We start from the raw sequence: 13,500 nt of genomic DNA on the forward strand, positions 1-13,500 counted from the left end.
CAGGAGAAGTACCTGAACTTATTTGTTAACAGCTGGCAATGCCATAGGCAAACTGCCCGTGTGGCTGTGGTGCATCCCGCCACCTTGTGTCACCAGGCACCTCTGTGCTGTCCCAAGAAGAAAGCCACTGCATACCTGCCCATGCAGGGACACCACCTGTGTACACTGCAGCGATGTACATCTCCATGCAATCCCTGTGGCTGCTACTTCTCCACGCTGAGCAACAGGATGGGCTTTGAACGTGAAAGTGGAATTAGTGTGAGCTGGTTGGTACATCACTTGCTTACACACCTGTAAAAGGTCAAAATGTAGTCAATGTTACCATCTTTAAATTAAGGCCTGTGAGTGAATTGGATTTTTTTAAGATCTCTCTGCAAAGTCTTCCTTGCGCAACTGATTATTTTTCTTCATAAATCAATTATTTCAAACCTTGTGTATGATCTTACCAGCTTTTCACATGCACGTTACAAATATATTATCTCTTGAGAACGAAGCATCGTGGAAGAAACACGCAATCTGTTTTGCAGACTCAGGTAAGGCAGAGATGGTTTATTTCTACAGCTGTAGGACAGAACACAGAGCAACAGAGGTTCAGCTTCTATTGATTTAAAAACAAAAATATTAGGGCTTATATACATTTACAGTAAACAATAACTGCCTTGCGAAGGGGCCTGATGTGGCAGAGCAGAATCTGCACAGAAGGAAACTTTGTTCCAGCAGATGTCAGTAACAAAATCTGATGCTTAATATTACTGTGACAAAAGTCTAGAAAAAGGAAATCAGACAAAAATATTGGAAAATGAACCTGGTAGAGAGAAAACAGAAGAACGAACTTCCTTTTCAGATTGCTCACTCTCCAGCATTCCCCCACATCCCTCCCACGCAGCACACTACAGAAGGACAATTAATTATTTATTTCTGTTAGGATGCAACTAGACGAAGTGGGGTTTTTAACTGAATATGCTCTGCATTTTGTCAGAGGCAACTTATTCTTTTACTACTATGTCTGATACAATTGTGTAGCTTTTTGGCTATGACCTGCAAACACTGAAACTCATCTTTTTTCATCTGAGGGCAAGTGTGTGCTTATGCACATAACTCAAATAGTGAGTGCTAGCGAACTGTGTTACTCAAGTGCACCTTTATACTTTAAGCATAAATAGAACTGAAGTAGAAAGTATACTTATGTGAGTTATTCACATGTGTGTGTAAGGTAGGGCCCTCCTGTAAAATTGTATTACTTTTGTAACCAGGATTTAAAAAAAAAAAATGCATCCCTTAGTGTTGTCAAACTTTCAGGCAAGCTAAACAAGAGAGTAAATCTTCTGAAAATAAGGATGCTGGAAAAATGCTAGCATACCCTATTTACAGCTTAACTCTGTAAGAGGTACAAAAAACTGTCAAAATCAATTGCATTTCCCGCTGGTATAGGACATACATTGGCTTAAACTGTAGGGGCAGAGAGTACAAGCAGTTTAACAAGCCATATGGCACGTTCCAGGCTCCATGGAGCAAGAAGGCTGGAGGTCACTGTCAGGAGAAGGCAGATAAATACAGACTTCTGGTACTTGGTGCATAAGTCTGCTTTTCCATGCCCACCTCAGGTTTCTAAACAGAAGTTGTATTTCCCATCGGTTTTCTACTCTTAAATTCCCAACAACTGGTGGAGGAACAGCTAGCAGAGTCAAATGGCTGGCATCTCTCCCTCTAGGACAGTGAGGACCTGCAGGTTAGATGTTGAAATGGCCAATGCACCTTCACGTTAGGCCGTAAGTGACCTTAGAGTGGAGTCATGCTGGTTTGTATCGTGTTATTGCTTGAGTGGGCTTGGAGGGATACTTGCAGAGGAAGTTAATCCCTTAACCCTGGTTTCAGAGAGGAGGAGTCTGAAATCATGACTAGTAGTGATCTAAGAAATCCTTGAATTTCTATAAATATTAGGATCCTTTCTGTGCTGGCTGATGGAAAGCTGAGAAAAGAAGAGGAAAGATGCTAAAGAGAAGGTTTTCAGGTGTGAAGTGCTCTGGAAGTCCTGATATTGCCTGCCTGTCAATGGCACGCTACTTTCTATTCTTACATACTGACTGTCTCCGTGGGGAGAGAATTACATCCAGAAAGGAGAAAGGTCCAGGGGCTGGAAGTGTGGAGGGGAAAATAGAGAATAATCACAGGTAAGTGAGACAGTTTGGAATTTGCCAAGAAGACACAAATTAAGATTACAAACTAAGCAGGAGAGAGGGAGAGAGAAAGGGAGCCAGCTAGAGGGAACTAGAAGGAAATCTGAAAGCTTAACCTGCTGTTAGGTGGAGAGAGAGCTCTAAAAGCAACAGTGAGCAGGTAACACCCCATTCACAACCTTCTCTTTGTCTGCCTCACATGGAGATGGCAGGAGCTGCTGATGTTAGTCAAAGAAAGATGGTCACTAATTTTCACTGAATATCACAGCGTTGTTTTGGTTTTGCTTAGGCAAGGTCTTGCATTTGTTATTCAAACTGTCACGTAAGGAACCGCTGGCAAAAATACATCATGGTCAAAAAAATTCAAGCTCAGTAGCACTGAGAACACCTGCCGGCTTCTAGGTAACCCACTTGCTCTTCAAAATTTTTTGGAAAACACCTAATGCCCTTCACATACCTGAAGCCAAGTGTTAAGTCAGCATGAGGATCACTGGAGAAAAGGATGTTTTCTTTCTTATAATTTCTCTCTTCCCTCTGCAAGGCTATCTTTTGTAAACATATTCCTGTGTTTGTAAGATGGTTACATTGCACACTTACCCTGCTGGGTTCGGAAGGCGTAATTCAGTGTGGAAAAATGTTTCATGGGACATAATGTGGGAGCTGCACTTTTCAGGTGTGCTGAACACAGGCAGCGCCAATTTAGAAAAACAACAACAAATGGGACCTTTGTTTTAAATAATATGAAACACTGGAGCTGCACTTTATTTCTGCAGCAAGGCAGGACTGGGTATATCCCAACAGGTCTCATTAGCCACAGATGAGGCTCCCTTCTCTACAGTCCCCTGCTAATACAATAAGGCACAACAATTTGTGTGTGCAAGTACATTTTAAATATTGGCTCATAATTTTGAACACAGCTCCAACCCAAATTAACATAATTCTAATACGTTTTATGTAAAGAGGAAAGTTCACAAAGCCTGATGACACAAAACATTTTCCAGTGCTTTGTCAAGAAATCAGTATCATGTCTGAAAAAACAAATTAAAAAAAAATAAATTACACCTTATTGTTTTAAAGGAAGAGGCTAAACGGAAACAAGCTGGTGGGCAACAGCAGCAGCTGGGGTGAATATTCACTCCTAAGTTATTAGGGTATCTTTGACATTTCCCCTAGTTTTAACTGCTGGATGGTGTCCTGGTTTCGGCTGGGACAGAGTTAACTTTCTTTTTAGTAGCTGGTACAGTGCTGTGTTTTGGATTTAGTGTGAGAATGATGTTGATAACACTCTGAGGTTTTAGTTGTTGCTAAGTAGCACTTATCTTAAGCCAAGGACTTTTCAGTTTCCCATGCTCTGCCAGCAAGCAGGTGTGCAAGAAGCTGGGAGGGAGCACAGCCGGGGCAGCTGACCTGAACTAGCCAAAGGGGTATATTCCAGTATATAAACAGGGGGGAGCTGGCCGGGAGGCGTGGATCGCGGTTCGGGAACTAACTGAGCATCGGTCAGCGGGTGGTGAGCAATTGCATTGTGCATCACTGGTTTTTTTCCTTCCCCCCCTCTTTTTTGTTGCATTCCTTTTCATTACTATTATATTTCATTATTACTATTGTTAGTATTATATTTTACTTTAGTTATTAAACTGTTCTTATCTCAACCCACGAGTTTTACTTTTTTTTTTCCTTTGCTTTCCTCCTCCTCATCCCACTGGGAGGGGGAGGGGGAAACGGCTGCGTGGTGCTGAGTTGCTGACTGGGGTTAAACCACGACAATGGTCAATCTGAACCTAGACATTCTTAAGACATTAGATACCTTCAGGCATGGAAGATACAAATGACACTTCTGTAGCATTTTCCAAAATACTTTACAAGCTCAGTGAAGTGACATTTCCAAAAGCCTCGTTAAGTTAGGAGACAGACTGTATTGTATTTTTCACTTTTATTTAGGCTAGTAACTGTGTTGAAGAGGACTTGCCTGAAATCTTGATGGATACCTCTGATAGGGTAAGAAATGTCAGTGTTGGGATAAATCATCCTCTGAAGACTTCTACTGCTCTCCCCTGTCCCTATGGGAAGGCTGAAGGGACTGGCTTCATCTAAACTTTTAACTGCCTCAGTTAAGACAGCATCCTTTCAAGTAGTTCGGATATCAGCTGTAGCTCAAGTGTATGGTGAGGGATTCCTCCTGAATTTAGACCTATTTAAAGGAGACTAGACAGCTAGACTAGATGTAGGTGTCTACAAAGTTAGGTGAGATGAGTTTTCCCAAGTTGCTACACTGTGATTAACTTTCATGCTTGAATTCATGTTTTCTTACCTTGCAGTCCTCTGACACAGTGGATGTAAAGCCCTTGTAGGAGTAGTCGCTAGACTGGGATATCTCCTAGAGTTTATCATGGCCAGGCCTACAAATCATTAATCCAGCCAAGCTACCTAAGAGTGAGTTTGGATTTGTGAAACACTACCAGACACACCTCAGTGCACATGTCTATGCAGGGAAAGCTTCAGTCATCTCCCACTTCATCCTAGATTCTGGGTCATAAGTCATGTCTGTCCAACAATGCCGGAAACACTGTTTCCAGCAGTGTAGTTTGATCTTTTACTCTTAAAAAAACGTGTGCTAACAGCAAAAGTCAGCACTCCCAGAAGCCTAGAGGGGAAAGCAGTCACTTCCCAAGCAAGCAAATAAAACATTCTAATGCAGAGTTCTGTTTCATTATAGAATATGAACAAATTATTTCAGGCTGGATGTTAACAGAAAACAAAATGTGGGCAGCTTGCGCTTCTACAGCGATACCAAGAGCGGGCTTCTGCTGCACTTAGTACAGACGCCTGGGGCTCTCTGTGACACCCCTGCAGGGCTGGCCATCGTGCCATGGCACATGCCACAGAGCCAGGCTCTCTGGAGCAGCAGCTGGAGGCCATCGGATGCTCTGGAACGTGCACAGCGGCGTGGACACCTCTGCGCAGGTGACTGAGCCCTGCTGCAGGCTTTTAGAGGCTAGAGAGAAGAACCTCCCAAAATGTAAGAAGGGGACAGAGGGAAATAAGAAAGAAAAGAGCCTGAACCAGAAGGCAGAGGCTATAGGATGTGCTGTCAGTGAGGAGTCCCCTTCTGTGAAGCCTGGCTCTCCTCATGTGCCACACAGGGTAGAGAGTGTTCCATTTGGGGACTAGGCACCTCCTAAAAGACAAGACGTTGCAGTGGTGACCGTTTTGATGCCTTGTCCTTCTCTGGTTCTAGCTCTAAGTAAATAATTAAGCTTATTTTATTGTCAAGCATGGAACACATTGGTCTAACAAGCACCAGTGGGGGAGACCGATGGGATGAGGATCATTTTCAGCTACATAGCAGCAAAGTACCTCTCCAGGAAGGACCTGAAGGAGAGAGCCCCCTGTACTGTAACAACTCGTTTTTTTGTTTGATAGACTACAATTCATACAACCTCCCTGTGTAATACGAGAAGCATATCCCAGCTCACAGTTACATTTAGGGTGATTCAGCAGATTTTTATATAGCACGTTGACCTTGCCTGCAGGTGATGTCTACAACAGTATTAACCAGCTAGATTAGACAGGCAGGACGGTGCATGGGAGTTTATGCTGTATTGACTCTTTAAAGTCAACAGAGTTATCAGAAGAAAGCGGTCAGGAGTGCAGAGGGCAATTTGTCTTCTGATGCCGCTTTTCATTCACTGTCTCCTACAGTTGTCTTTGGGGTGCATTTTCACCAGGTCAAATTCAGGGAAACATTTTTGACAGAAACGAAAGAAACCTTCTATGTCCAGGAATGAAATTCAGCAGAAAAAATGTCCTGAAGGAATATCCCGTCACTAAGGAAGGGAAGGAAGCTTATGAAGGATTCAAGCTGAATTAGTTGATGTGACTTATGTAAAGCGTCAATCTGTTAAAAGTAAAAAACCATAAAATATTAAAATAAAATTTTGATTGCTATCACAGTATTTTTTTAAATCATGGGAGCTTTTCAGCCTTTCTGATTACTTTTTAGCTAGCAGGTTGCCAAACAATGAAGATAGGAAGCATACAATTTTCTGCTGGTACATGTGTTCCCAATGATCATGACCTCTCATGAATCTTACATTTGTACATAGTCACCATTAGTCAGGAATTTATTTTCTGTAGGTGAGAAATGACTAAACAGACCTAATTGGTTTTATTTGTTTAAGAAATAGGAGTTTCCCATTGGCAGAGAACTGTTTGCAGTTCTCTCTGTAGGAGGGGCCACAGATCTATATAATCTCAAGGCAAAGCTACTGAGAGCTTAGAGTGAGTTATACCGTGTACAAGGTAAGCTTTTTGGATTTTGGACACGCATAGGGAATTAGTGTACTTGAAACTAAGTCAGTGAATGGGTTTTATGGATTAAATACTTGTATGTACTTTCTTTACTAACATGGTTATGTGCATCAAATGTTAAATTATTAATCAACTGCTTTCTAGGTGTACAGATTTAAGAAAAAGAAATGTAGACCTCAGAAGTTAGAGTGCTTCCTCTCACCCACCTCTTCCTATTGTAGAGAAGATGACATGTTATTTACAAGGGGAATATGGGGTTTTTTAGCCATTTTCTTTTTGCTGCTGTTAGTGCTTCAGCTTTATTGATGACATGGTGTTAATAACTGTGGAGCTAGTATAAACTAGGCACTGTCTACATGTTTGCTGCTGATGTGCACGCATTGGTTCTGAATGGGGTGGATGACAGTCTGTCTAGAAACTGTTGTTGCCTTAAATTCCAGCAGAGTTGGAATTGGACCAAGCAGGTATTGCACTTTAGCTCTGTCTGTGGTAAAGGCGAATCTAATGTTACCAGAGACAATATTAAATTCCATGTCTTCAGGTGCTTGCCTAAAGAAATGAGAGAAGCGGGGAGTGTTGTAAATGAGATTGAATGCTTACAATGGGGAAAAAAAAATCCTTCCTGTCACTTTATAATGGAGCATAATGGCTGCTGGAGAAAGCACAGCAATTGCTGAGTTATATTGTGTATCTGTCTGATTAAATGGTAAACTGTATCCTGAGATAATGCCAAAATAAACAGAGCAGTGTACCTCGCACACCCTGCTTTTTGGTCAGAGCAGAACACTTTGGGATGCAAATGGGTTTTGATTTGCTTGTTCTCTTGACATGGGCCAATTGCTCTCAGTACAGAGTTCTGCTTAACTAACCCACACACGTAAAAGACATCTTAAGGCAAAATGATACAATGCAGTCTCTCAACATAGTCTTTTACCTCCTCTACTAATTTGATGAGAGTCTTGGACCATAAATCATTGGTTTCAAACAAGACAACTTTGAACAATGCTTGAGAACCAGTCAGAGACTCAAAACCAGCATTCTGAATCTTTATTTTGCAAAAATTACTTCTTTATTCCAGACAGTAGGAAATCAGGCACGTGGAAACATGTCTGAGAAACCCAAGCTGCACTACTTCAACGGACGAGGCCGAATGGAAACAATACGGTGGCTACTAGCAGCAGCCGGGGTTGAGGTTTGCCTCTGTTTTTTATACTAAGAGCATGTGACAAATATGTATTTTTACTGTTCCTTATAAAAAATGTGACAGACCAGCAGTTTCAAGCTCTGCATTTAGTGCATTGCTGACCAAGCCAACAATGACCACTAGCTTACCCTAAGCAGGGGGCAAGTTCCCATTTCACTTCCAAGCATCACGTGCCAAGCCTACTGGTAGCACCACAAATGCCTCTCCCCTGTAGCTAGTGAAAGAAAAAATTTAAAACCACAGCAGCAGAATCTGGCTTCTTATCTTCTGATCACAGGGGTCAAGCACTTTCAATTCTGAAGACCTTCAGCTAAATCCCGATGTCCAAAATAGCAAAAAATTATTATGCCTACTACAATGTAGCTTACCCCTGAAGGTACTGTATATTATAAAAAGCAGAGTAATTGTTGTTACCTCTAACTGTTTCTGACATTAAACTGGAGAGGGAGTGTGGGGATCTGTGTGTTTTAAGTGCTGTGAGTTTTTGTCATGGTAATGGGCAACGTGCCAGAAAGCTGCACGGGGCACATGATCTCTTCGTACCTCCTTTTGCCAGCTTGTGGCAAAGGAGCTATACCACCATTCTGCTGCTGCAGTGTGAATTTACCTATCCTCCTCTCTCCCTGCACCATCTCTTGCCAGCACTGACAACAGAAGCGGCTTGGTCATTGTTTGCTCAGCAGACAAGGTTTTGTGCCTTTCAGTCACCTCAGCTTTACCCAAAATATCACCTGCACAAAAATATGAATCACATGTGAGAGGGAAGAGGAGAGGATGTGACAGAGGCAAAATAAAGTTTTAAAGATAGCATTTCCAAACCCGATTTATTTTTTTAAAAATAAAATTCCCCAAAACACAGCTCTTTGTGCTCTTACTGTCTCATGCAAAGCAGAAGCTAAAACATGCAGTGACAACACAACTTTTCTTCTGTATTTCCTGCAGTTTGAAGAATGTTTTTTGGAAACAAAGGATGATCTGACAAAGTTACAGAAGGGTAAGCTTCCTTAACTTTTTAATAAATAGATAATAATAATAATAATAATAATTGTTTGTCTTAGAACACCTAAGTAGTCTTATGTCTCTTAAAAAGAAAATAAAGACTGGATTGTACATGAGGTATCACAGACGCACACTGCAACGTGTTAGACGGTATCATCCACCCAGTTGCTTCAGTCTTCACTGAATCACAGAACGGCTGAGGTCAGAAGGGACCTCTTGAGATTGTCTGCTCCACCTCCGCTTTTCAAGCAAGGCCACCTAGAGCCAGTTGCCCAGGACAGTGTCCAGTTGGGTTTTGAGTATCTCCAAGGATGGAGACTCCACAGCCTCTCTCGGCAACCCATGCCAGTGTTCAGCCACTCTCACAGTAAAAAAGCCTTTCCTTAAGTTCAGATGATTGACTCTCCTTTGTTTCAGTTTGTGCCCATTGCCTCCTGTCCTACAACAATACAGGTTTTTGTCATCAGATCATCTTGAAATTCATTAGCATTTTAAGTTGCCTACAAAGTTGTTGTTTCATAATCCATATGAAACGAGTTCCAGATTTCTGAGTTTAACCTGTACCTGCATTCCTGTTTCCCAAGGCAACTACTCACCTTGCTATCTTTATCTTCCATCTTTGTGAACATGAGATTTGCATTTCCTCCAAACCAAATTACGTGTCTGTGCTCTTCCAGTTCATTTGGCTTTTCAAAGAAGTCTGAGCTAGTGTTGGCATTTGCAGTCCTGCTCTCCTTTAGGAACAATGACTTGATCCCCCTGCCACCTGTTGGCTTTCAAAAAGTATTTTGAGACACAAGCATAAATGAAAATGTGCCCTTAATAGCAGACAGTTTCTCCACATGATTGCCTTACAGTGGATACAAAGATGGATGTAGCTGATCAATTAACTGAGTCAAGAGATATGATTCCATAAAGCAAATACTCTGACTCGCTTCTCTGATCAGTTCTTGGAGGTATTTTGACTTCTTCCTTGCTAGAATAAGGCTTCTGCAGACTAGTAAGGGATTTACATGGCTACAGTCTCACACCAAGTGATATTTGGCTCTTGCAGGAATCTCATGAAACCCACCCATTATTCGCTGCTTCACGCCTGTATGATGTATGCCATTGTATAAAGTCACTATAGTAGTCACAAAGATATTATATGCATTTATATTCACATTATATGTTGACAAGCCCTTAAACAGTCCAGATTTCCATAATACTTACCAAAGCATGACAGAAACTGGCTGGGTCAGATCCTTCAGTCCTTCTCATCTGTATTAATCTCCATGAAAATCATCTGAGTCAGGGCCATGCAGCGCAGGACTTGTCTTTTTCAGTGTATTGACTGCTAAAAGTTCTGCATTTGGGTGCTTCCTCAGATTTGAAGAAACTTCAAGAAGCTGATTGCTATAATATTAAGTTATTAACATGTCACTAAGAAAGGTTCTTGGTTTCATGGTAAGCGTTTTCCATACATTGTTGTGAGAATGAGGAAGACTGCCACTGAAAGGATTGTCAAGCATTGGAACAGGCTGCCCAGGGAAGTGGTTGAGTCACCACCCCTGGAGGTATTAAAAGATGTGTAGACGTGGCGCTTAGGGACATGATTTAGTGGTGGACTTGGCAGTGATAGGTTTATGGTTGGACTCAATGATCTTAAGGGTCTTCTCCCTAAGAACCTAAATGATTCCATGATTCTAAATAAAAAATAATACCTGTGGTTACTTTGCCACACACCCACTAATGGTTCTCATTCAGAGACTGAATGTCTCCTTGTCTTGTCCCCTTTTCCCTAGATGGATCCCTGCTGTTTCAGCAAGTGCCAATGGTAGAGATCGATGGAATGAAGATGGTGCAGAGCAGAGCCATTGGCAACTACATAGCAATGAAGTACAACCTCTACGGGAAGGACCTGAAGGAGAGAGCCCTGTACTGTAACAGTACCACCTTTGTTCATTAGACTACAGTTCATACTACCTCTCTCTGTAACACGAGAATATCCCAGCTCACAGTTAGATTCAGGGTGATACAGCAGCTTTTCATGTAGCACGTGTTGACTGTGACTGCAGGTGATGCCTACAACAGTAATAACCAGCTAGATTAGATAGGAGGCATGGTGCAAGGGAGTTCATGAAGATCAAACGTCAATACAGTTATCAGAAGAAAGGAGTCAGGAGCGCAGAGGGCAGACTGTCTTACTGATGCTGCTTTTCATTTTCTCCTGCAGTTGTCAGCAGCAGGCATTTTCACCACATCAAATTCAGGGAAATGTCTTTGATCGAAACAAAACACTTCTCTCTCTAATAACCAGGAATTAGAATTAGAATTAATAACTGGTTATTAAAGGACAGGGCTCAGGACACATGGTTTGACCTGAAGTATTTTTAAATGCTTCAAGTTAATTAGCACTGGTAAACACATGTCAAGATATTTCTTAGGAATTGTATAGACCCACTGTTTAACTTCCCATGTCTGATTGGATTTTTAACACAAGTTTGGATGACACACATGCCAATTTTGTACTCAGGTTCAAAAAAACTTAATACAGAGAAGTATCACCCCTAGTGAAAAATGGAAGGGGTACAGTCTTTTAATTTTTCGTTAGGCACTTTGCACTTGTCTTTCACCTACAGTGTCGTGTCTGTCCCCCCACAAAGCTACTGCACTCCGGGGGGAACCGCTCCAAGCTATGCATGCTGGATAGAAGAGGCGGAGAGTTCCCAACATCTCAGTGGGGTTATGGTAGTAGCTATCGTGCTATTCAGACCTACTGTGTTTGACTTGACCAACTGGATCTCTTCCTTTCAGAATTGATATGTATGTGGAAGCAGTAATAGATCTGAATGAGTTACTCATGATCCATTCTTTCCAACCAGCCGATAAAAAGGAGCAACATTTTGCTACTATTGTGGATAAGGCCACAAACAGATACTTCCCAGCCTATGAGAAGGTACGTGGCAAAGATGTACTAGCTTAATATCCCAGCTCACAGTTAGATTCAGGGTGATACAGCAGCTTTTCATGTAGCATGTGTTGACTGTGACTGCAGGTGATGTTGTTTTCCTGAAAATCCATCCTGGATCTACACAAACAATTTTCATTGAGGAAAACAGAGAAGAAAAATTACCACTTAAATATAAATGCTGTGGTTTTGGTGTGGCTGGGATGAGGATGGAGGCAGAACACTACAGAGGGGACAGAAGGCACTACAAATCTGGAAGAGATGCAGAACTGTAAAAACCCAGGACACACTGAGCTCCCCAAATGTCCATGTTTCAGTCTGTATGTTTTTTCAGACAAAAGACACTATAGCATCAGCTTTTACATAAAGTTTCCTCCTGAAGTGCAGAACCCCCTCTACCATACATACTGTGTAAAAGCATTACAGCTCCTGCGTAACAAAAGGGAGGATGGATTAGCTGGGTGTCAAGACCATGAGGCACAGGTTACACGTGGAGAGCTCCCAATGCAATATTCCCAAAATTGAAGAGGAAACAGGTGAGAAGTAAGGGAGCTGCCCATAATTTGAAAGAGTCCAAGACACTCTTACTATGCCCTGCGCTGAACTTAAGCCTCTTGTAAATTTTATACAGGCATTTGCAGTGATGGTGGTATCCGATAAAGCTTAGCCTTCAACACAGCAGCGCTGATTACATGAGCTACGGAAGTGAAGGCAAGAGGGGTACAACTGAGCTGCCAGAAAGAAATGCAGAAGAGAAAGGACTGATAAATTATGCCTAGGATGACAGTGTGGTCAGATCGTTTGTACTACAGATGTTCTTACTGCATTTCCTTCTTTCAAGGATAACTCCATGCAGTGTATGACCTTGCTTTGAAGATACCATATTAAGTCACACAGAGAAAAAAAAAAATCACATCTGCTTCTGGTTCTCTGTTTTTAGGTTTTGAAAGACCATGGACAAGACTTTCTTGTCGGCAACCAGTTTAGCAGAGCAGATGTGCAATTACTTGAAACCCTTTTAATGGCAGAAGAGTGCAAGCCCGATATACTTGCCAAATTTCCTCTCTTGCAGGTAATTGAATGGACAGTTTTAATGGACAATGAATCAAAGCATGACCACTGATTTAAACTGGCTGAGAAATATGGGAGAGGGTGAGGGTGAGGAAAGAAGTGAAAGACAAAATCAAAATCAAATATCCTAAGTACTTTTAGCCGGCCTCAAATACTGATGGTTATTGCTGCCTTCTGTCACTATAGCCACAAAAGCATAATAGGATGAAGCATATAGATTCTTCTGCAGGATCAACCTCTAATGTTACTTTTAGAGCATGGATAACATCTAAATGTTTGACAGTTACCATGGTTCTTAAGCACAGTGTTGTTTTGGTTTTGTTTTGTAGAGTTTTAAAGCAAGAATAAGCAATATCCCCACAATAAAGAAATTCCTGCAGCCTGGCAGCCAGAGGAAACCACCACTACAAGAAAAAGATGTACCAAAAGTGATGAAAATTTTCCACTGAGCAGCAACCTAAACCCACAGAAACTCTATTTCGTTGTCTTTTTGTTTGCTGATAGTGGCAAAGAGAAATTAATGAAAATAGTGAAAAGGTTTTTGATCTCTCTTTCCTTAGCTACAGGACTGGTTTTAGCCTACTGCAAACACTTCCAAGGTAAATCTACATGAGCATACCAGCAAATGAAATAGTTCACTGAATTGGGGGGTACACTGGACAACACAGGATGTCTTAAATTACTTAAGAGAATACTTGAAATAAAGTCTTACTATTGACACTCAAAACCAGTTTGTTCAATGACTTCTTGCTGCTACTTATATACCTAAGGGCTGTCTGGTTCTGTCT

At 41.6% G+C, this 13,500-nt stretch overlaps 1 protein-coding gene across 1 annotated transcript; it reads left to right on the top strand.

Annotated features, from left to right (window-relative positions):
- The first annotated feature begins 4,166 nt into the window (after positions 1 to 4,166).
- Positions 4,167 to 13,425, top strand: LOC127015026 (glutathione S-transferase-like). Its single transcript, XM_050894736.1, has 7 exons — positions 4,167 to 4,175; positions 7,567 to 7,680; positions 8,635 to 8,686; positions 10,476 to 10,608; positions 11,488 to 11,629; positions 12,582 to 12,713; positions 13,042 to 13,425. The coding sequence occupies exons 2-7, from the start codon at positions 7,594 to 7,596 to the stop codon at positions 13,159 to 13,161; spliced, it is 666 nt and encodes a 221-aa protein (XP_050750693.1). The 5' UTR covers positions 4,167 to 4,175; positions 7,567 to 7,593; the 3' UTR covers positions 13,162 to 13,425.
- The last annotated feature ends 75 nt before the right edge of the window (positions 13,426 to 13,500 follow it).

Source organism: Gymnogyps californianus, chromosome 3, assembly GCF_018139145.2.
Source record: "Gymnogyps californianus isolate 813 chromosome 3, ASM1813914v2, whole genome shotgun sequence".
NCBI lineage: Eukaryota > Metazoa > Chordata > Aves > Accipitriformes > Cathartidae > Gymnogyps > Gymnogyps californianus.